Source organism: Carya illinoinensis, chromosome 5 (genome assembly GCF_018687715.1).
Source record: "Carya illinoinensis cultivar Pawnee chromosome 5, C.illinoinensisPawnee_v1, whole genome shotgun sequence".
NCBI classification, from domain to species: Eukaryota; Viridiplantae; Streptophyta; class Magnoliopsida; order Fagales; family Juglandaceae; genus Carya; species Carya illinoinensis.
In genome coordinates, this window is record NC_056756.1 from 25936824 (window position 1) to 25961741 (window position 24918).

The 24918-nt window shown below is 38.9% G+C and overlaps 1 protein-coding gene across 1 annotated transcript; it reads right to left on the reverse strand.

Moving 5' to 3' along the window:
- Positions 1-1002: 1002 nt before the first annotated feature.
- LOC122309843 (plant UBX domain-containing protein 7) lies at positions 1003-23822 on the reverse strand. The gene is made up of 10 exons (XM_043123533.1): positions 23427-23822; positions 22345-22472; positions 22128-22241; positions 15221-15416; positions 14403-14480; positions 14239-14307; positions 6526-6669; positions 6315-6417; positions 2134-2393; positions 1003-1405 (listed from the first exon to the last, which is right to left on the reverse strand). Exons 1-10 carry the CDS (start codon positions 23523-23525, stop codon positions 1241-1243), a joined length of 1356 nt encoding a protein of 451 aa, XP_042979467.1. The 5' UTR covers positions 23526-23822; the 3' UTR covers positions 1003-1240.
- Positions 23823-24918: the final 1096 nt, after the last annotated feature.

Sequence of the window (24918 nt, forward strand, 5' to 3'; positions counted from 1 at the left end):
GACATATCATACAAAATAATATAGGAGGTGACGTGACATTCTAAGGAGATCTCAAAGATTACCTTTTAAGGGTTACTATTTCACCACGTGTTATTGTTAAGATATTCCTTTTTAACCAGGCCTACCATTTATAGTGTGGAGAAGGTTTCTTTATCCGTAGTACATGAGGTACGAGGTTGCAGTAGGCATGCCAGGAAAATATCTTTTACATATCTACAGAGAAAAAGTGAAGTAGAGAAGGATGATAACTCGTGTGCTAACAGCATAAACACCTGATTGAACATATCGCTAACGTAGGACGACATTGCTGCCACTTCAATAAAGTGAAATCCCAAAGGAAGTTAAGATAAGCACGTAAATCTATTATTTGCTCTCAAAAGTGCACTCATCTCCCAACATTGCACCAAGTATTCCCCTCAAAAAGGTCGTCATTACTCAACAGTGATCGGAAATTACAACTGCTCAAATAGTAGGTACCGGATGAAGTTCTCCCTCGAACAACGCGCATAATATTTTGAGAAGATAATCAGAGAGGAACGGCAGTACTCATGGAGGGTTACAGGGTTGCTTCGTAGCGTCGGGAAAACACAAAGGAACCACAGTTCTCCCTATCATTCATCGTGCACTCTTTCATCTGAATTTTTTTCTGCATATACACTTCGGATTTTAAATGATGATTCACGTGGTGCGAAACATAAGACACTGGTTCAAAAGAAAATTCTATTCATTATATTATCATCTCACTTTTATTCTATTAAGTTGCGACACATTTATCATTATTGAATGATCATTTATTACATTATTCTTCATCATCAAATCGTAATGAATATACTACATCTTATTTAATAGGATGAGAATATTGTGTATAAGATTACTGGCGCAAAATATACAAATTGATCCGTTGCCTAAAGGCTTCTGTAGCAAGAGGCCCAGTTCAAAGTACGCAACAGAAATACAGCACTAACAAACACGTAGATAACCACGGCAGAGAGAACACTAGTATACTATAAACGAAGAGATTCGTGTTCCCCATATAAAGGACATAAATAATTTTCATGTTTAAAAGTGTGAGTGAGTCTGTTACAACCTAATAGTATATAATTTAAGAATGCTCCTAACTTGGGAGTAAACAAAAAGCGAAGCAAGCAACAAGCAACTAAATAAAGCAAACCAAAACTCTTCAATGCACAATTCTTTCCAATCGAAGAAACTCCACAAACAGTCCCCAGCATAACGTTCTTCACTCCCAAGTAACTGAGATTATGGAGTTTGCCAACCCCGACTCCTCAAATGTTGTTGGGCTATCATAATCCAGAGACTTTGTCGCTCCCGGTATTGCTTGGGTCAAGCGAAATGACCTTGTGTCGGCTTCTTCTAGTTGAGAATAGCAAAATGACCACAGTAGCTGAAAATAAAATAAAGTGCACATTTTTAAACAGTAATGTACAACAACAAAATATACATAAAATATCATTACAAAAATTTTCAGAAAAGCAAGATAGTAATGTATTTAAGGGGTGGATGGCACTTTTAAGTTAAAAATTATAAAGGTTTTTTTTTTTTTCTTCATTGGTACTCTTTAGAATTCTGTTTTTTTTAACCCTTCATTCCTAGTTGGATGCGTAGTTTGTATTACTAGAAGTTCTTAACCCCTCAGTTGATAGGCCCTATAAGTCAAAAGAGTCTTATCTTTTTCTTTTTCCTTTTGTTCTTTATTGGAATCACAAACTCGGCAAGCATCAAATGAACCTTGAATTCTTTTAGCCTATTGCAAAAAGGATTAGGGAGAAGATCTTTGTGGTCAAAAAAGTATTAGGTATGGTCTTTGCTCTAAAAACTCCGATTCCTTTTCTTGTGTTCGTTTAAAATTCAAGTTGATCCTATTAATTTTTGTTTGGATTTTCCTTGTATCGGCCCCCCTTAAAGTAGGGCTTTCTTTGTAACGCTTGGCTATGCCTATTCTTTTATTAATATAATTTGATTTTACTCATCAAAAAAAAAAAATTGTTTGGATTTGTATCCTACTAATTTTGGTATGCATAAATTGATTTTCCTACAAGAGGACCACGTAGGAGATAGAAAACGGTCAGAACAAATCATGCAATGTAACATGAGCTTCAAAATAGTTCTTACTTGTATTGGATCAACACGGAAGAAATTTCTCTGGACTCTGCGTCCATCTGGAAGACGGAATCCAACCCTACAAAGGAGGTTCTTATCACCCTTGGGCTCATCAGGCAGAGGTGGATATTTTGGCTTCTTAGAGGATGTTTCCTCCTCATCAGTAACAGTTACATCTTTGTTTTCAGCAGTCACCCCACGGAAATCTTTCGTGCTTTCCATAGAAGCTGCCAATGCTCGTTGCAGTTCCTCATCTTCTTCATTTGTTTGATCTGCAAGAAATCCCATTCGTTTAGAAAAGAAATGTAAGAAAAATCACTCTTTATGACAAGACAAAAATCTAACAAGTTAATAGTAAACCAGAACTTAAAAGAATTTAACACATTTAAAATCTCCTGGATGTCATTCACATTGACACATCAATGCCTTGAAACTCTCACTTGCACAACACTTCCAATTACCACAATCACAAAGAGATCCAACAAAAGTAAATCTATAAACTAATATGATTTCATATGATACGTTGGATATACTTTACAATAAAAATAGTTTTACAATTAAACATATCATATCAAGCCATGTCAGTTTGTGGGTTTCCTTTTTTGGAATCTTTTTTTTTTTTTTTCTATAGATAATAATAGAATTTATTCCAAGTAAATAGGGCATAGTCCAAGTATATAGGATGTATACAAGTGAGTACACCTAAATACAAGCTATAGCAAAATACAACTAAGCCAAAACATTACAAATATTCCCATCCCTTACAAGGTTCTTCACCCAAAAACTTAAGTGCTAAAGAAAAAATCCTTGAATACCCCCATAATTCGTTCGCAATCTTCGAAACACCTCTCATTTCTCTCTAACCATAAGCAGCAAAACAAATACAAGGGTATCATCCTGCACACTGCTGCACTGCCTCCACATCCCACTGAACCTTGCAAGCTAGCCAAAAAGTCCACCACACGCAAAGGCATCACCCAAGCAATGCCTACCCTTGCAAAAATCTGATTCCACGGCTTCATCACCACCTCCAATGAAGGAAAAGATGGTTAACAGATTTGTCATCTTTTTTACATGTAAAACACTAGTCAATTTCAAATTATCCTCTTTTCCTCAAATTATCCGTGGTTAATATTTTCTCAAGAGACACCAACCAACCCAAAGATACAACTTTCCTAGGCACCGTTGCTCTCCAGATACATTTCCAGGGGTATACTTTATCACCATGACTATTTAACACCTTGTAGAAAGATCTCACTGAGAATCTGGAATTATAATCATGCACCCACAACAGCCTATCCTCCCTATTCTGATCCATCTTCATATCATGTAATTTTACAAAGAAATCAGCAGCTTCACCACTTCCTGGTCCTGTATTTCTTTGATAAATTCCACATTCCAATGCAACATATTATTAGATACCTGATAAGAGTCAGCCACTGCAGCCCCTTTGTTTCTAGCAATCCTAAAAAGATTAGGAAACACAAATTTAAGAGCTGAATCCCCGCACCAATTATCATACCAGAAATAATTATTTGTCTCATTCCCCACTTTGAAATTAATGTTTTTGACAAAATCCCCCCATCCCAACCAAATGGACTTCCACAAACCCACCCCATACACTCATTTTACTTCGTTAGTACACCAATTCCCCCACATCCTCCCATGTTGAACATCCACAATCTGCCTCCATAATGCATTACTCTCCTTGTTGTACCTCCGAAGACATTTCCCAAGAAGAGCTTTATTGAAAAGCTTTAAATTCTGCATGCCCAATCATCCACATGACACCGGGATACAAACCTTATTCCAACTCACCAAGTGATATTTTCTTTCCTCCCGATTACCGTCCCACAAGAAATTCCAAAAAATCCTCTCAATTATTGTAGCTACCCCAGCAGGTGAAGCAAAGAGGGAGAGGAAATATGTGGGTGGATTAGACAATGTGCTTTTAATCAATGTGACTCTGCCCCCTTTTGACCAATTAAACTTTTTCAAACCTGCTAATCTCCTCTCAATCTTCTCAATCACCCAATCCCAAATAGACACTGATTTGTGAGGTGCCCCCAGAGGTAACTCAGGAGATTTCACAGGTAACAAAGTTACATCCCAAAATATTGACCAGATCCAAAATATTTCTGACTGTACACACTGGAACAATTTCAGACTTAGTTAAATTGATTCTAAGCCCGGAGACAGCTTCAAAACATAACAATAAGGCTCTTAAAGCTCGAAGATGATCCTGGTTGGTATCACTGAAAATTGAAGTATCATCTGCGAAGAGTAAATGTGAAACAGTAATGCTGCCCTGTGAGATATCACCCACCATGAATCCCGACACAAAACCCCCATCCACAGCCACTTCCATCATACAACTCAAGGCGTCCATAACTAAGACAAATAGGAAACGATATAAAGGGTCTCCTTGCCTCAACCATGGGAGCTGTTAAAAAATCGAACCGGAGAGCCATTCGCCAAAATAGAAAATCTGGTGTCGAAATGCAATGTCTTACCCACGAGCACGACCTCTCCCCGAACCCAAATCTCCCAAGCATGTAGAGTAGAAAATCCCAATTGACATGGTCAAAAGCCTTTTCCATATCCAATTTGACTAAAATTTCAGATTGCCCCATCTTTTTTCTACTTTCCAAACACTCATGAGCAATTAAGATTGAATCAAGGATTTGTCTTCCCCGCACAAATGCATTTTGAGACTTCGTTATAATCTTTATCCATAACCACACTTAGGAGGTTGGCTAGCACCTTTGATATGATCTTATACACCCCATTTACCAAGCTAATAGGGCAAACATCCCTCATTTCTACAGCACCCGCCTTTACTTTTGTGGGATCTCTTTGTGGCCAAAACATTTCTCTAGGGGTGGGCAAAATTTCTGAATTCCGGCCGAATTCCGACAAGGCTCCGACTCTGACGGAGTCGGAGTTTTCGAAAGTCGGAGTCGGAATCGGAGTTACTCCGACTCCTTAGTCAGAGTCGAGGTCGGAGTCCAGAGTCCATATTGGCTCCGACCTCCGACTCCGAATTCCAACACTTAGACTTAATATATTTAATGTTGTGACATAAGTAACAAGTAGTTGAGTGGCCTAATGGTGCGATGCAATGTTAGCTGAACGAACTGACCCGCGTTCGAGCCTCCCCATGGACGAGATGGTGTATTTTGCCAAGTTTTTTTTAAAAACCCTCAAAAGTTCAAAACAACGTCGTGGGGGGCTCTATATATTTATCTCTTCAACCTTCAGGAATCAGATCAAAAACCCTACGCCCCGTACGCCATTTCTCACCTCTTCCATCATCTTCTCAGAACCGAAAGCCTCTCTTTTCTCTCTTGCCATTGTTTCTCACTTCCTCATTCGTTTTCTCACAAATTCCTCCTTCGTTTTCTCACAAGTTCCCTTCGTCAACTAAAATCTTCACTTCAGTTTTGAATATGCTCGAGTTCCACTATACATGGGTTAGGGTTTCATCCCTAACCTCTTCTCACCGCTTCTCACCATCAGTAGCTCCCTCTTCTCCACCGCATTAAGGGGCTTCCATGGTGGACTTGTTACATCTGTTCTTTGTTGGGAGTGTGGAATGTTTTTGTTGGGATTTTCATCTGTTCTGTTTTTTTTGTTCTTTCATTCAACTCCGATTAGAGCTCCGATCCTCTACTCCAACTCCGACAACTCCGATCGTAGTTGGAATCTACTCTGATTCGGAGTCGTAGTCGGAGCCCAACTTCGTCTCCGACTTTGGTCGGAGTTGGGCTTTCCGACTCCGACGGAGTCGGAGCCCAGCCCTACATTTCTCTTGGAAATAATTATATTTTGTTGAGAAGGCAACCAAAAAAGCACAAGAATCATAAGCATTAACTTCTAAGCTAACATACATAATACAATGTAATCCTAAATTAGATTAATATCCTCACCAGGAACATCATCATTATCATCAAAAGATGTGTAATCCACATCATCTTCCTCCTCTATTTCTTCTAATTAATGGTCTAGACAAGCATGCATAGTTACAAATATAACTTCAAAAGTATGTCTTTTTGCACTTTAAGCTCACTAAAAACAATGCCAAAAATTCTGTAAATGCTCCACTTATGCTAAGCAAAGCACTTTAACCTTGGGTCTTTGCACTTAAGCACATTTGAAGCACTTTTACCAAGCTGACCAACACCCTTACATACCTTTATTTTTTTGAGGAGAAGTCAATGAACTTTCTCTTGGACGTTTATTAGACAAGGTTATGTGATGATCCTTTGGGCCACCATCGATGAAAGGTAACAGATCCTACAGTCGACGTGATATCATTTAAGATTAATATTGTCATAAGTCAAACTTGGGTACATTTCTTAGTCATACAGCTGAAATACAGGAACATAAACTTATGTAACATACCTCTAGCAATCGCTGAGGTTGTACCATTCCACACCACGAGCGCATTTTTTGACCTGTTATGGGGTCAATAACGAGCACAACGGGAATTGAATCCAACTTGTAATATGTGCAAACCTTTCTGCCTTCAGTTGTATCATCATAGACCTATATTCACAAAACAAGTTCTGAGCAATTAGGTACAAAGAAATTGTAAGATATCAGAGAGAAAAGATACTGATCCTAAATTTCTGAAGTCCATTATTAATATAGCATTCAGGCCGGTAGAAAAGATTTTCGTAACTATCGAATTGGGCGGAAGTCGATTATAGAGGTCATGCACATTTGAGGCATCGAGTATCCTAGAAAAGTAGTTGCACCTTCAATGGAACTGGCAACTGAAATCCAATACACCTCATCGATTCCTTGTCAATTATGTGTCTATTAATATAATTGGGAAAGAAACATCTTATCATAAAAACAAAATGAAGTCTAGGGTAAGAAAGAAAGAAAGCTCACAGAAACTTCAACATCCCAAATTTTTAGACATTACAAAAATAATTGAGCATAAACGCCGTGTATTGAGGACAACCTGTCTGAATTGCCTCTAGAGCTCAACTACTGGCCATCAGAGTAAAAGATGGCCAGGATCTTATATGGGAATCCATTGTAAAGAGAGCACATTTTCTAAAGCAATTACAAAGATGGGAAGCAAATTCCCTTAGTGCAGGTTAATCTGTTATCTTCTGAAGATAACAACAGGAGCTAATTATTACAGAAGGCATTAAGGGGAATCTCCTTGAAACTTTCTGAAGTTTTCTCTCCGTACAAGCTGCATGCATGCACGCACCCCCTTCTCCGGCGCTTCTCGCCGGAGTTGACATCCTTCCCCTTTTTGCTTCTTTTCTTCCTTTTCTTTTCTGTTAAGTACCCTTTACAGTTAGTTCCGAAGGATGAAGTTAGGCGTTTTATGGTGGAGTCAAAATCTTTCTTTTTCTCGAAGGTAGGAGCTAACAGTTTTCGTATTACTGAGAAGAACAGACGCATGGTTTTATTCATACTCATTAATGGTGCAACAGCCTCTTGGGTTGTGAGAATGGTCATGGAAGCCATTGATGCTCCTCTGCGTGAAGGTTTTTTTAAGAAACTAAGAATGGGAAATGGGCTGTTCACTTTGCAACTGCTTAGAAATTCTAGGGGACGTTACCTCCTTCTGGAGGAATTCATTAATGGCAGGAGAAGGGGTTCGTTGATCATCCCAGAAGGAGCAAAGGGCAGCGGCTGGGAGGGGTTCTCTTATCACCTTAGGAAGGTGGCTGAGCAGGTAGTGCCTCACTCGGAGTCTGTGAAACGAGATGGAACCGTCGTGGAGGCAGGAACAACCTCTTACACAGCTGCTTTGGCTGGTTCTTTGCCAGAACACCTTTCACCCAGTGGTCCCATCATACCTGATTCTTGCCCAGTAGTATTAGGAGGATCTTCTGATGGCTGTAAAAATATGGGGGATGTCGAGGGTGTCCTCTGGGCTGTCAGAGCTCAGCTTTCTGGATTACTGCAAGAAGTTTCCTCTGTTATGAAAAGGGTTGATTTGGGTCTGAACATGGTGATGGGACTGGACAACGTAGGTGGTGGGAGAAAACAGTCTACGGTTTCTGCTTTTTCCCTGGTTGCTGAACAGCCTACGGTAAAGGGAGGGGAAGGGGGGGTAATTGGGACTAATGGGTTTAACGGGCTGGGCCCTGTTTTAAACACACACTCTAGGCCCTTGCAAGACCGGGCAGTGGGGAAAAAGCCCCAAGCCCCTCAGTTACAGGCCCCAAGCCCCAAGCCCCACTCACGGGTCACGGGCCCACTCTCTGGCCACGGGCCCACTCACGGGTCACGGGCCACGGGCCCTTCAGACAACGTGTTAGGCCTGTCTCAACAGGCTGTCGAGCCTTCGGCCTTCGGCGAGCACCTGTCCTCCCCGCCGGCGATGAACAGGGCCCCCCTTCCGACGACACAGAACATCACGTCGGTTGCCGGCGAGCCACCCAAAAGAGTGACGTAGCACCCGAAGGCCTTTTCACGAGCCGAGAAACCCCCCTTGGCTGCGATGGATCAACCCGGAGCATCCCAGGCCACCAACGTCTTGCCGTCGACACAGAACGGGCCGATCGACTCCGGCGAACCTGGGGAATGTTTTTTGAAGACAAAGACACCCACCGACTGTAGTTCTAAGGGATCGGGGGCACTGTGTACACTCGGTCCGACTGTGGGGGTAGTCTCTGAAGATCCGATCCTCTCCTTAGGTCTTTCTGAAACTTTATCCAAGGTTTTATGTACAGATATGGGAGAGGTTGATGCCTCTTCTCTGGAGGGGGGGTCCTCGGAGGAAGGGTCTATTTATGGGTCAGATTTACAGCTTTTTTGCAAGGAATTAGGGACTGAGAATTTGTCAACTCATCCAAGTGAACCCGAGGACCTACTCAGCCCTCTTTGTTCACTGCCACCAGCTGATACAGGGACTGATACACACCCGGAGTGGGTTCTTCAGAAGGTCAATGATATGCGACATTGCTTGGGCATGTCCTGTGAAGGCTTCGAGGACCAGATGCAAGCTCTCCTCTTAGCAATCCAAGCTGGCCAGCCTTCTCTTGCTAGATCTGAAGGCAAGAAAGATAGGGAACTCAAGAGATTGACCTGTTCGATAAACTATGACGCTCGGGAGGGCAGCGTGGGTAGAGGGAGACACAAGGATAGGGTGAATCTTGGTGATCCATGAAGCCCAAAATTCTAGCATGGAATGTTCGTGGCTTGAATGACCCGAACAAACGCCTGTCCATCAAGAATCTTTTACGGGCATGGAAGGCTGATGTCATTTGCTTTCAGGAAACTAAATTACAGCTTATTGATAGGCATATCATTAGAAGTTTGTGGAATTGTCCTTATGCACGATGGACCACCCTCGCTTCTAAGGGCGCCTCAGGGGGTATTTTGGTAATGTGGGATAAGAGAATAGTTAATTGTATTGAGGATTGCATCGGTGATTTTTTTGTCGCTTGTTCTTTCTCCAATGTGGACGATGGTTTTTGTTGGGGCTTCGCAGGTGTTTACGGGCCAAATGATGACGGTAGTAGAAAACTTCTCTGGGATGAGTTGGCTGGTCTATGCAGTTGGTGGGACATCCCGTGGTGTGTTGGGGGCGATTTTAATATCACCCGGTTTCCGAGTGAGTGGTCTGGGGTTTCTAACACAGGTTCGGCCATGATTGATTTCTCCTCACTCCTTTTTGACCTAGACTTGGTGCACCTCCCTTTGGCAGGGGGAGATTTTACTTGGTCAAACGGAAGGGCCTGGTCGAGGTTGGACAGGTTCGTCGTCTCCTCTTCTTGGGAGGCTCACTTTCCCACCCTATGTCAAAAGCGACTTCCCCGGCTTTGCTCAGATCACTTTCCCATCATGTTAGATTGTGGGGGTCTCCATGAGGGAAGGAGGTATTTTAAGTTCGAAAACATGTGGTTGAAAGTTGATGGATTTCTAGAGAAAGTTAGAGCGTGGTGGTCATCTTATCAACTCACGGGCACTCCTAGTTTTGTTCTCGCAGGGAAAATAAAAGCTTTGAAGCAAGATCTAAGGAAATGGAACTTCGAAGTCTTCGGAAACATTAATGACCAACGCAACAGCCTATTCCTAGAGTTGCAGCAGCTTGGCGCAAAACAAGCAACAGGGACTTTGTCGGTCGATGATGGGGTAAGAAGATTAACTGTGGTTGCGGAGCTGGAGAAACTTACCCTTATGGAAGAGATTTCGTGGAGGCAAAAGTCACGGGCACTTTGGTTGAAGGAAGGGAATAGAAGCACAAAGTTCTTCCACAGAGTTGCCAACTCTCACCGTAGGAACAACGCCATAGAGGTCCTCCACGAGGAGGGCAGGGTCATAACAGGTAGAGAGGCGATAAAGGACCATATTGTTCACTTCTATGATAAGCTTTTGACAGAACAATATTTTTGGAGACCCAAGGTAGATGGTCTAGCTCTTGATTCCATTGATCACACAAGTGCGGCTTGGTTGGAGAGGCCTTTTGACGAAGATGAAGTGCTTCATGTGCTAAAAGGTATGAACAAAGACAAAGCACCAGGTCCAGATGGCTTTCCCATGGCTTTCTTCCAAGCCTGCTGGGATATCATTAGGGAGGATCTCATGAAGGTCTTTATCGAATTTCACTCCTATATGAAATTTGAGAAGAGCCTAAATGTCTCCTTCATTGCCCTTATTCCCAAAAGGGCAAGATCGGTGGAAGTGAACGATTTCCGCCCCATCAGCTTGATCAGTGGGGTTTATAAGATCATCTCCAAAGTTTTGGCGAAGCGGCTGAGTGGTGTCATGGGGAAGATCATATCGAAGTCTCAAAATGCTTTCGTGAAAGGAAGGTAAATTCTAGACTCGGTCCTCATTGCCAATGAATGCTTGGAAAGCAAAATCAGATCCGGCACTCCAGGTATCTTGTGCAAATTGGATATGGCAAAGGCTTTCGATCATGTGAACTGGGACTTCTTATTGTATATCCTTGGTAGGTATGGTTTTGGGGAAAGATGGTGCCAGTGGATAAAGCATTGTATCTCAATAGTCAGATTCTCGGTTTTGGTCAATGGTACTCCGGAAGGCTTCTTCAACAGCTCTCGAGGTTTACGACAAGGGGATCCTCTCTCCCCACTTCTTTTCATTCTTGTAATGGATGTCTTGAGCAGAATGCTGGAAGGGGCAGTGGAAGGCGGCTTCGTCTCGGGCTTCTCGGTAGGTGGTTCTCCTCATGGAAGCTTGACAATCTCCCACCTCCTCTTCGCTGACGACACCTTGATTTTCTGCCATCCGGATCTAGCCCAACTTAGATCCCTTCGTGCTCTTCTTCTTTGCTTTGAAGCTGTTTCTGGCCTCAAAGTGAACTTAGCAAAATCGGAGGTAGTTCCCGTTGGCTCGGTTATCAACTTAAGCGAGGTGGCTGCCATCTTGGGCTGCAAGGTCTCTTCCTTGCCTATGAAATACCTTGGACTTCCCTTGGGAGCCCCTCATAAATCCAAAGCAATATGGGAAGAGATGATTGAGAAAATTGAAAGCAAACTGGCAGGGTGGAAGAGAATTTACTTGTCCAAGGGGGGAAGAATCACGCTTATTAAGAGCACGCTCTCTAACCTCCCAACATATTTCCTCTCATTATTCCCCGTGCCTGCAGGGGTAGCGACCAGACTAGAGAAGACTTTCCGCGATTTCTTACGGGGTGGGTTAGAGGATGAAAAGAAATGTCACTTGATCAAATGGGATAAAGTATGCACTCCGTTGTCTTGTGGTGGTTTGGGCCTAAGAAATTTGCGAACCTTCAACAAGGCACTCCTGGGGAAATGGTTATGGCGGTATCATCTTGAGGGAGATGCTCTTTGGAGGCATACCTTAGATGCCAAATATGGGAGCATTTGGGGGGGATGGTGCACTAAAGAAGCAAGAGGGACATACGGCGTGGGAGTCTGGAAATTTATTCAGAATGGATGGAATAACTTTCTTGGTAACTGCAAATTTGCGGTGGGAAGAGGCACACGCATCCGCTTTTGGCATGACATTTGGTGTGGGGATGTCGCCCTGAAAAATGCTTTCCCCTCTCTTTTCAGGATCGCTTTTGATCAGGGTCCCTCGGTAGCCGATAATATGTGTAGTGCTGTTGACTCTATCCAGTGGTCTGTGAGATTCTCTAGAGCTGCCCAGGATTGGGAGGTGGGAGTCATCACTGATTTCTATAGCGCTTTGTATGAAATGAAGCTAAGGGCTGGAGGGGAGGATTGCTTACTTTGGATATGCACAGGAAATAAGAAATTCTCAGTCCGTTCTTATTACAAGGCCTTGACAAATCACCCCTGCAATGTCTTCCCGTGGAAGAACATCTGGAGGTGCAATGTTCCCCTTAAGGTAGCTTTCTTCGGATGGGTGGCTTCTCATGGTAAAATTTTGACTATAGACAAGTTAAGAAAACGTGGACTCTACTTATTGGATTGGTGCTTCATGTGCAAACATGACAGTGAATCTGTGGACCACCTCCTTCTTCACTGCGAAGTAGTTAAGACCTTATGGGATGAAATCCTATCCAGGCTTGGTATTGCATGGGCTATGCCTAGGAGGGTGATTGATTTATTGTCTTGTTGGCAAGGGATGAGGGGCAATCGTCAGATAGCTGCTGTCTGGAAGATGGTACCTTTATGCTTAATGTGGTGCACATGGATCGAAAGGAATAGACGCTGTTTTGAGAACAAGGAACGCTCCCTCGACGGTCTTAGGGCTTTCTTCTTTCACACCCTATTACTTTGGGCGTCCTCTATTGTATTGAACGGAACAAGTCTTCATGACTTTTATGCTACTATTCGTAGCACTTAGTTTGTAACTAGGCTCTCTTTTGTATACATCCTGTGTACTCGGGTTTTGCCTTTTTACGTGGATCAATAAAATCTTTTACTTATCAAAAAAAAAAATTATTACAGAAGCCAAAGAAACTAAATTATGCAGAATTTCATTGTATCCACTTTATGCTAATCAATTGCCCGAAATTGGAAAAACTTAATCCACCCATCCAAACTGCCATTGCCCTCATTATTTTGTTGCAGGCATCAAATTTATCTTAGTGCATGACAACATTTGATTGACTCAACACACCTAACAAGATCCCATAACCTAAAGATCAGCATGTTAGCTAAGTGGTTTAAACTGGAAGAAACATTATATTAGAAGTTGGCCAGGAGTCTATTTGCCCACAACTGAATTCATGACCTTCACCTTCATAGTCTAATAGCATCCTTCCTAATAGTGCCATTGCACTGTCACACACCACTCCCCCTTTTCTTTCATCATCATGCTTGATAATCTAAGCTACAAATGGCAAGGCATTTCAATGATTAATAACCACCTTTAATTTACTGATCAAAAAATGATTAATAACCACCTATACCCAAATTGATGCTCAACAACCTTTTTTTATGTTTCCTTTTTATTATTATTATTATTATTATTATTATTATTATTATTATTATTATTATTATTATTATGTAAAAATTTTATTCGTCAAATGCAATAGGCGAAGCCCATGTACACAGGATGTATACAAAGGAAATGCCTAAATACATTCTAATATTAGAAAAACAAGGACAAAAACTCATGGACTGCCCCTCCATTAAGTACAATAGCTGAAAACCAACTAAACAATGAACACATGAAAAAATTCCAGAGTTCTTCTACATTGCGTTCCCTATTATGTTTCCTTATTATTGATAAGATTTGATGTATCCATCCAACTTTTTTACTTCTTGAACTATAGACAAGGAATGGGATTTTTTTTAACGCTTTTGCTCAGCATTTGAAGCTTTTTAGTGGAATTGAAGATGTTAGAAACACTATATGATTACTCATTTCAATTATTCCAATTATTCGACTTAGTGAAATAATTTCAAACCAGTACAATGATTCAGAGAACTCCCATCACCAAGAAGGCCTGGCTAGGGCCTTTTGCAACAAGTACCCAAACACAATCACATGAGAAACTGCAAACTGTTAGGGGCACTTGCTACATAAATTTGGTCAATTTTATTATATGTTCATCCAGCCTTACTTTCCAACTAGACTTGCTTGTACAGGATATTCTGTATGAAATGAACAATTAACAGAACATAGGAAGAGAAGCACATATCACAACACTGAAGTCTATCAAGGCATCACACAGACCTGCCAGAAGATAAAATTGGTACTTATAGTTTGAGAAACAGCTTCATTTGCCCATGTATCCCGATTAAGCTTCACAAAGTAATGTAATGGTACCAAGTGAGTATGCTGACAAATAACAACTTAACAATGATGAACAAAGACAAACTAGAGTATTTAGAGACTACCATATGCGAGCTGAATTCCTTGGTTGATTGCAAGTTTACGAGGAGCCATTTGTCTTGGACAGAAGCAGCATCTTTTGCCTGGATTTGAGTATGAGGGTGATGAAAATCAAACTAGTAAAAGAACTGAAGCAGATCAAGAACAAAAATTGAGGATTGCGTCTTTTCTTTTTTTGATAGGTTAATATCAAGGATTACATCAGCCGAATATCATCGGAACTAGAATATCATTTTCAAACTGTCGAAATATATGTTATTGTCCAATTTCATGTGCTGTGCACAAACAAAATCAGAAGGATTTCCCCAGGGATAAAATGACAAAATGCTTAAAAGCAATTTGCTTCAAAACAAAAAAAGATAAAAAAAAGGACATGGAAAATGAGGCAACACTAAATTGAGAGACAGTAACTAGAAAACATTCTATAGGTCAACCATGGCACAAGATAGTGTCACAAACATAATGCATACAGCTTGCATCAACAAGGTTTAATCCCAACTTCTCATCTACCTTGCTAAACATAGAAAACAATGAGTTCAAAAGCAGAACCCAAAAAGGAAATAAATAATAATAATAAAATTTCAAAAAAAAAAAACCTTTTTGTTGAATGAAATCACAGTACCTTGAATAAGAGAATTCTTCAAACAATCATACTACAAGACATAAATTACATTGTAAAGCCATTAAAGAACTCAAGGGCATACTATCAAGCATGAATGCCCCCAAAAAAGATCAAACAAAAGTCTATACTTTTAAACACTAGTGTATGATCACTCATCTGTTATAAAATTAACTTCTATAGAGTGCTAGCATGCACACGTACCTTTTCAAAGGGTCCATGGAGCATCAGATGAAAGGGAGGACGGTATAAAGAAGCAAGATTATCTCGAGGATTATCAGATGTAGATGAAGCACCCTGGTCCGATTCCCAGACCTCAGGGCGCTTCATTTCCTCATCAAAATTACGGAATGCAATTAATGAACTTGGTTCACGTGACGGATATCCCATCCTTGATGCTCTAGATGAAAATATCAAAGAAATGTCACAATTTAATGAATGTATAATGAACAAACTGACCCAAATTGCAATAAATAAAACAGAAAACAACATTGCATGTCAAGTGCAACCAAAACAATAGGAAAAGATGCACAGAGCTTAAAACAGATAGCTGGAACACGTCAAACACTGAAGTTACTCAGGGAAATCTCTTATGAAGCAAGGATACTACAAAACCCCTAAATATGACTGTGCATCAAACATGGATACAGCTCAGACAGGACCATATCCTAAAGTGTCTGAAAATTAAAAAATTACTCAGGAGTCTAAAAAATGCCCAAAAACGCTCATAACATCAGATGACAGGCATGAAACAATAAGTATACAACTCTCACTTGAATTGGGAAAAAAGGTGAAACAAAACTAAGTCAGACCCAGAATCTCTCTCCCTGTCCATTTCTCCCTCTTATCTAAACTGTTCTGCCAATGCTCACCAAGAATCAGTCTCCCACAAGCAATTGCAACTTGTTGTCTCTCTACCAATGATGGCAGACCCCTCTCATGATTAATTGCAATTCTCAGCTTTAACTTGTGCTAGCAACTGGATCAGTACTAGTTGCAAAGGATCTTGCTAGGGTCCTGGACCGCTGCACTTCTGTGTATATTGAGGCTTGTACCACTGCTAGACATTGCGCCAGCTCCACAAACCCAAGAACAAGCGTTCACTACCTCTCTCTCTCCTCCTGAATCCTTTTTGTTTTTCTTTCTATTGGTTTTGATTTAACTGTTTTAGCAGTATATTATTGTTAGTTAACTAACTCGAATTCTACCAAGAAATATGCAAATGGTGAGTTGGATGATCATGCTCCATTCTGGAAATATGGCACTACATTGTTGAAGCACAAGCCTTTGTTAAAAGAACTATCAAAGAGACGTTGATCAGATGACACAGATTTCTGATGAGGAAAAAGTGTATATGATACTTGCCAAATCTAGATGGAAAAAATGAGGTCATTATTGAGTTTACTAGGTTTTAACTTTTATGTATCAACTGATGTATTTGGTAGTTTGGATTCCAATGGGAGGTATGTCCATCTTTGGCACCTTTACATCCAACTTCCAAGCCTAGCCATTAAGCGTTTTGAACACCCTTATTCTTCATCATCTTGGTACTGATAAAAATAGTAGTACTTTCTGTACATACTCCATTCACTCAATGATCTGAGACATGACTCCTAAACATATGGAAGATTTTAGTATTTTACAGTCTAATATTTGATATTTAACAATGTAGTGAAGATTGCAAGAAAAGAACAAGACAATGTTGATTATTGAAGGGGATACCGCAAGCCTTTAACGTGATGATGAGGACACGGAGACTGTTTTATTTGTGGAAGGTAATGGTAATGAGTATGAGATTGTCACAGTTGTATCATGATGAAGACATGCTTTTTTTCCTTTTGTTTTCTTTTTCAGTTTTTGTAGATTGTTAATTTGTGATGTTATAGATGATTCAACTCCAAAAATGGATGATAGTTTATTTCCACTGTAGACATCATTTTACAGAGTTCTGAATTTGCACCTTTGTTGTCTATTGTAAGAATAGGATGCTTGAAGACCATAATTCAAGGGATGATGATATGCAACATTCAGAAGAAGATACTATGCCCACTGGTTCACCTAACTTCTGTACATGCTTTGTATTGTTTTTCATGTTGCTCTAATTAGTGTAGAGCACTTTCCTCGTGTTGCAACCCTCGTTCCAGAAATGTGCAGGATTGGGAAGTGGAGGAGTTGGTAGGTTTTTACAGTTTTCTTTACTCCACGAAGATAGGAGGGAATGGGAGAGATAGAATGCTGTGGAAACATTCAGGGAACAAAAAATTTTCTGTCAAATCATTTTATAAGGTGTTGCAAGACCACCAGCCAACGTAGAGTTCCCTTGCAAGACCACCAGAATTGTTCCCTTGGAAGAGTATATGTAGAGTTCCGGTGCCATCGAAAGTTGCTTTTTTTGCCTGGACTGCAGCTTTGGGTAAGATTTTGACGGCTGACAATTTAAGGAAAAGAGCGTTGATTGTGTTGGAGTGGTGCTACCTGTGCAAGAATGATGGTGGAACGACTGATCATACTTTTCTGCACTGCGAAGTGGCAAGGGTGCTTTAGGATGGCATTATATGTAGGGCTGGGTTGAAGTGGGTCATGCCCAAGAGAGTGGTGGATCTCTTTGGAAGAGGCACCATCAAAGCTCACAGCTGGCTGCGATGTGGAGGATGATCCCTTTGTGTTTACTGTGGTGCCTATGGATGGAAAGAAATGAGAGATGCTTCAACAACAAAGAGAGAACAGGGGGAAATCTGGAATTTTTTTGTATTTTCTTTGGTCCAATGGTTTTCGGCTATTGTACTAAAGGGAGGGGATGTTCAAGAGTTTTTTTTATTTCCTTTCAGCTTGCTAGAGTGTAACTAGGTGTCTCTTTTGTATATTCCATGTGTAAATGGGCTTTACCTAGTTGAATTCGATCAATAAAGTTTATTACTTATCAAAAAAAAAAAAAAAATTAGTGTAGAGCACTAATCGATATATTGATCTTTTGAGAACATTTGCATAATTTCACTAAACTCTCTCAGTTTTACTCTTAGCACTAGCAACTTCTACATCAATTACAACATCAAAAGCTTTCTCATTGCTTTACAAATTTACCAGCTTCTCCACCAGCAATCTTGCCACTTGTACCTTAATCAACTCATCTTCCTATCAAAAGACACCCTTTAGTTTCATTAAATTGGTTAAATGCATAGGTGGTTCACCACCTCTTATAGCCTCTACATCTGAATATAAATATTCAAAAATACATCAGAATTACATTCAATGGCCAAAAGAACGGCTTGTGAAACATTTCTTAAAATGGTTTTAAAAGCCTGACACAGTGGGTGCACTCAAACAAAAAGGCCACTAAGAGTGTAGGTGCAAAGCGTAAGACCACATCAGATTGAAGTGCACATCTTTAACAATTAACCTATAAAATCAAAAGATTAATAAAGCAATAAAAAGGGTTTAAAAATCAAGATAGTAATATATTTAGCCATTGACTCAATTTGTTAGAATACGATTAAACAAGACAATCAAGTAGTAAACCAATCATATGCAATGCACTTACAAAAAAAAGAAAAAAAATTATATGCAATGCAATCCTAAAGTATATATCATCCACATCATTAAGCATAAGAGCATCAACATTGTCATCAAAAGATTTGTAACACTCATCACAGATATTAATGGTTTAACCGATGTTTTATATCTTCGTTTCAAGAAACTATAAAAGCACCAACAAGCACGCTTAATGTGTGCTTTTGTTAATGCACTTCACTTTTGATAAGCAAAGCGCTCTGGTGTCGCACCAAAAAATATAGAAAAATATGTTTCAATTTTTTTGGAAACCAGGGTTTCTATTTTTAGATTTTCTTAATGCGGACGTAAAAGTTCCCTTATGATTTTTCATTTATTTTCATTGTGATCCATCTTTCACAAAGTGAATTTCTTCATACTGTCAGTAGCTTTAGGGAAAATCCTAACAATGAAAAAATTTGTGGCGGGCGCACATCTAAGCTGCTGAAAGCCCCATCTTCTTTATTAAAGTGCCTAGATCCCTTCTATCTCTCCGTTTCATTCTTTCTAAGCTCACATCACCAAAAGCCTCTCTCTCTCTCTCTCTCTCTCTCTCTCTCTCACCTCACCAAAGACCAGCAAGCTCTGTTCCCCTCAGCCATCTAATTCACACTCATGAAGCCAAGCCAGCCCTGCCATAAGCCATATCTTGCTCTTGTTTTCCTTCACAATCTCCCTTGCTCAATTTGTTATGCGAGTTCTTTTAGCAAGACTGAAAGTTAGGCAGTTCCTACTTTTCTTTCCTCAAGTTCTCCCTCTCTGCCTCTCTTCCTCAAACTTTGTTTTCTCTCTCTCTCTCTCTCAATACCACCAACCAAAGTGCAAGGTTAAACTCACAACATATCTCAGCACTAACGAAGGCCAAGTAGGCAATCTCTCTATTTTTAGGTTTCTGCGTCTCTTGCCTAGCCCTCTCTTCACGAACCGAGAGCAAGCTCACTATTCTCTCTCACGCATCTCTGCACTGAAAAAAGACCACACCATCTCCTATGTTTTCTGGGTTTCCGTCTCTCTCCCAAACTCACATAAATGAATAGTTAGCTAACTATGTCACGACCATCATCTTTGCACAACCAACGAGCTTATGTGAGTTCTCTCTCTCTCTCTCTCTCTCTCTCTCTCTCTCTCTCTCTCTCTCTCTCTCTCTCTCTCTCTCTCTCTCTCTCTCTCTCTCTCTCTCTCTCTCTCTCTCTCTCTCTCTCTCTCACACACACACACACACACACACACACACACACACACACACGTCTCCCCATGTGCATTGCTATGATATCCCCATATTGAGGAATATAGGTGGTGAATGGGATACCATATTGCCTGGGAGGAAGAAGTTTTTACTCTTTATAATAGTTTCAATGAGCTCCAATTGTACCATTGACTAATCATTTGGAGTATAGGTCCAAGTGTGGTGTGGGCTTCCTTTCAGGCATTATAATCATCGAAGCCTAGCTCCACCTCAAATTCCCACAGAACACGTCACCTGAATACTCTCCACCATTGGATGCCAAAATTGAGCCACCTAGCCACGGTATGAACCCTTTGGTTGTCCTTTTTCCACTAAAGCCACACAAATCTCCTTTTAGTTCCTAACCCAACACTTTTTTTCCTCTTTCAGCCATGGGTACTTAGTTCAAGCACACCCTCTCTCTCTCTCCCCCCTATTAAATCCTAATAATAGTCATTTCGTTGTACTTGTAACATGAGAGCTTTGCTTTATTATAGGTATCACAATATGATATCAAGGTTATGGGACGAGATTATTTTGGGGCTTAATTATATATGGTAATACATTAGATGCTAAATTTTGGATGGTACGGATTGATAAATATGTGTCATAGGTTGGATGGGTTAAGAGCGTTATGATGTTAAATCATGAAACAATAAATATTTTGAGTTACAGATAGATCATTAGACAATTTCACTAATTAATTGATAGTTTCCGCTTAAATAGAAATTGATGTGATATTACATGTGCATTGAAATAGGCAATTATCAACACTCAAATTGCTGCTCAGAGCTAATAGGCAAGTACATACGATCGCACCACTTGACACGTATCTTTTATAAGTTATAATAAGTAATTATAAATTTATTACAAACACACTCTTCAAAACACAGCCTTTCAAAATGCAATGGGGGAGTATACAACTTATCGTTCTGATTTTACGTGTTAACCATCCCATGTGATGATCAATGTGAGAATAGAGCTGCAAGAAAGGACTTTCCTTAGCGAGAAGAGGTGGAGCCCTAGACATTGATAAAGTTTATTTTTATGCTTAAGTGAGTTGTGTGTATTAGCACAAAACTTGAACAATTTTTTAAAGATTGTTACTGATGAATCTTTTTATTTAAAGAAGATTGAGTTTTTTTTTTTTTTAATGAAATATTTTATACATGGCGTTTACACGATTTTTAAAAGGTTGGAAGCATTTGTAACCTGGTAAGGGAGGCGTTTAGGATTTTTGTATAGAATTACAAACAAAAGTTTCAATATGCTGAATTTTATGCATTTATTATCTTGATGTCCAATAAGTGATCAGTAGTGTTTGAAGTCTATATTGTTTATAAAACCCTTATTAGATGGTGCTATGGAAAATATGATGAAGCATTCCTAATCTAATAGGAAAGGAGGTGCTACATTTGGCCTAGGCGCTTTTGTGCTTAAGCACGTTTTTACCAACACTACTTTACCAAATACTTTAGTCATGCAAAGATTAATTTTCTTGAAAACTTCTCGAAACAATCTACCACGCAAAAGTCTAATCTAAATCGAGGGCACCAAATTATCACTAAAATTGATCAGCCTTCACAGCTCATTAAAAGATGTAGACACTATTGTAGAATGTGATTAGATATATCCTCAATGAAGTAGGTCAAGACATACCCTCACCAAGGATGCCCACTAATTTTGTATATAGTTTATATTATTTTTCACATGTAGTTTTTTCTATTGGCATTGGATGTCCGGAAATAAAGTCCCGACCAATCCCAAGGGTGCACAGGCCCTGGGCAAGGAGGTTCTAACAGGTGCACCTTGAGTAATTCAAGCAAAAACTCCCCAGTATGATGGCCCCTAGAAATTATTTGCACCCAATGGTTCAGATCTTAGACCTGGAGGGATCATACTACCAACCAATCTGTGGTGTAAAGTTATGTATCCCAGCCAACATTAAAGGAATATTGGTAATGAAAGTGGAAAACTGACAAAATTACTATATAACTCCAGCTTCTACCATATACAAATTACTTAAATTAATAAGCACCATATGCAAATTATTCCAAATATAGTGACACATGAATATAAGATATCGATGCATTGCTGATGCAAAAACGAGGGCAATTTAAATTTCAGTAGGTTTCAAAAGCAACAACAGAAAGGAGACTTGTTTTATGGCATTGCTTGAGGGCAAATAAATTCAACACATTGTTTGCCAATGATATGGTATAGAAAAATTTACCAAAATAAGAATCCCACCCTAGAGGAAACAACTTCAAAAGTAAAAATCTTGCAGTTAAAGTTGTATGAAAGGATCTCAGTTTAAATGGGAAAAAATAAAAAACATACCCGTACAACATTGCATCCTCATAAAGAGCCTCCCTTATGACAGGTAGAGGAGGGCGTACTTCATCTCCATCATTTTGCCCAACATTTACATTTCCAGTGTCACTTTCGGAATTACTGCATCAATAAACAAAAGCAAAATAGAAAACATAAATCCATTAAGTAAAATTTTATATTGACAATCAAAACATCAACATACTAAGTAAATATATCAACTTACCCAGTATGTTGTTCAGCCAAATAGTTGATATTTTCTTCAGGTTGAGAGTGTGATGTCGTAACCACAGGCCCGCCTTCATTACCCACAAAGAACAGCTGAATAGCTTCCTCAAGCTTCCAACCTGTGGCCTGTTCCCAAAAGAATCAACTATTGAGTTCCATATAAAGATTAACACTTCTTTAGTTAGAAGAAAATAAAGCACGGAAACAATTTTTAAAATAAGCAAAAAACTAGATAACCAAACTTACACATATTTGAAAAATAATCTCTATCAATTAAGAGCTCAAAAAGTTCCTTCACTAAAAGGTTCCCAAAATGCTATATTTTAGTATTTACCCAACCCATCATTATCGCTCAGTAATTACGTTTACTCTATAATTATTATAGAAACTAATTAAAAGTTAAACATATTCATTGTCAGTCTATTCTATATAAGGAAAAGGTTATATCCCTGTCAACTCGCTATAACAATAAGCTTCTTTTTTCTTTTTTTATAGGTAATAAGCTTCGTTTTTTTTTTTATAGGTAATAAGCTTCTTTATTTCATGCCTCAATAAAGCCTTTTCCACTCTGTTCCACCATGAATTGATATATACCGACCAGTAAACCCAGTTGGTAGCTACTACAAGCAGCCACCCAAAGATTAAGGATCTTGAGGAAAACATCCCTAAGCTCTCCCGGTCAGAATATCAGTGAAAAATTCAAAGCTTCATTCGCACCAGACTACGCCAACAGAACCACCGGAATGCTAAAGGCCCATATAGCTCAGCTAATCTCTACGCCCTACTGATTATCAATTTTTTTGTTCTCAGAATATGAAAATTAGATAACAGTAATGCTTATACAAATTCACAATACAAACATCAAAATCACATAACACCACCCTCAAATCTACCATTAGCCACCCAATAGATACAAGCTTTCACACACCAAACAAATGAATCCCTGCCCCTGAAATGCCCACATCCTTCCAATCCTAAAATAAGCAACAGATCAGAAATCTAAACAGAAAAGAAAAAATATACAGATTTACTCCCAAAGTGCCAAAGTTGCAAGCTTTATCACAAAGATAAAATCGTAACCTGCAAGAACTGTCGCGCGGTGTCGGCGGTCTGGCCAACGGCGATCTCTAAAAAAGATGACACCATGTTCTGCTTGTCTGCTGAGAGCACTCCCTCCATAACTCTTTTTTTTTTTTTTTTTTCCAACAGTCCTGAGCTTTCGGTTTAGGGTTTCAGAATGTCAAAAACGCTGGCATAGTCCTTGAGGTGCTTGGCCCTAGGGAACCCTGAGAGGCGTTTTTCTGATTGTCTATGATATTAACCGAGAACGTTGTATAACGGGGCTGTTTGGGAGTACGGGAGTGCTTGTGAGGGAGTGAATAGTTGGGAAGAGTTGTGGTTCACTGGTTTTTCCACTGAACGTTAGGTTAACCTTGTTTCTTGGGTGAACGATGCCCACTCGGCAGAGACTTCTCGATCAATTGTCAAATAATTTTGCTATGTATAAATTTACATATTAATATTAATTTTTTTATATTTAAAATTTAAATTAGTATTATTTTTGATAAAATCTATTTTTTAACCAATCATATTTTATTAATGTACATATTAGTGCACAATTATACTTACAACTAAATTTTTTCATTGTCAAAAACAAGATGTGAAATTATTTGTATAGTATGAAAATTTTGATTTTTAAAAAAGTGAATAAATTTAAGAATTATAAAAAAAAAATCATTTTAACGATAAATTCTTTTTGTAATAATAGTCTTCACTTTTTTTCGATGGAATCTCATAAACTTGTTTACTTTGGGAATATATTCAGCATTACTTGAAAAAAATTTATATAAATTTGATGCATCTTTTCTAGGGTTGTAAACGGTTCAATTTTAGATAAATTTTGAAATCGAATCGATATGTATATATATATATATATATATATCAATTTTAGAAATTTAAAAACAGATACAAACTTATTAATTATCGAAACTTCCAATTTTTATTTTTTCGATTTCTATCCAGTCAAGTCAAGTTTTTTATTTATTTATTATTTACAGGTGTGGCACTACATAAGTTATGATTTGAGAGCCAATACCTCTAATGCTTGTTCTCTTCAAAAGTAAGTAATTTATATTAATAACTTAATATTAATATTCACGTTCATATTTAAGATAAAAATTTCATATTATATTAATTTTATATTATACGATTAAAATTTATATATTATATAAGATGTTATATTAAAAATTATAAAATTAATTTTATGTTATATCAATGTTATTTTAAAATTTATAAGATTAATTTCATATTATATTAATTAATAATTTAGCATATAACATATATATAATATAATATAAAAAAGGTATTTTATATATAATATACAAAATTAAAATATATACATTTGTCTGACTCAGTTTAAATTGGTTTTCAGAATATGAAAACTAGTACTAAATTAGTTTTGATCCAATTTCAATTCTTAAGAATCAATGTTGAATCGAACCGATTCATAACTTATTTGCGCATGAGAAATTGTCATGTGCATTAGCATGCTGTTAAGTTTCAGATGAAGAGA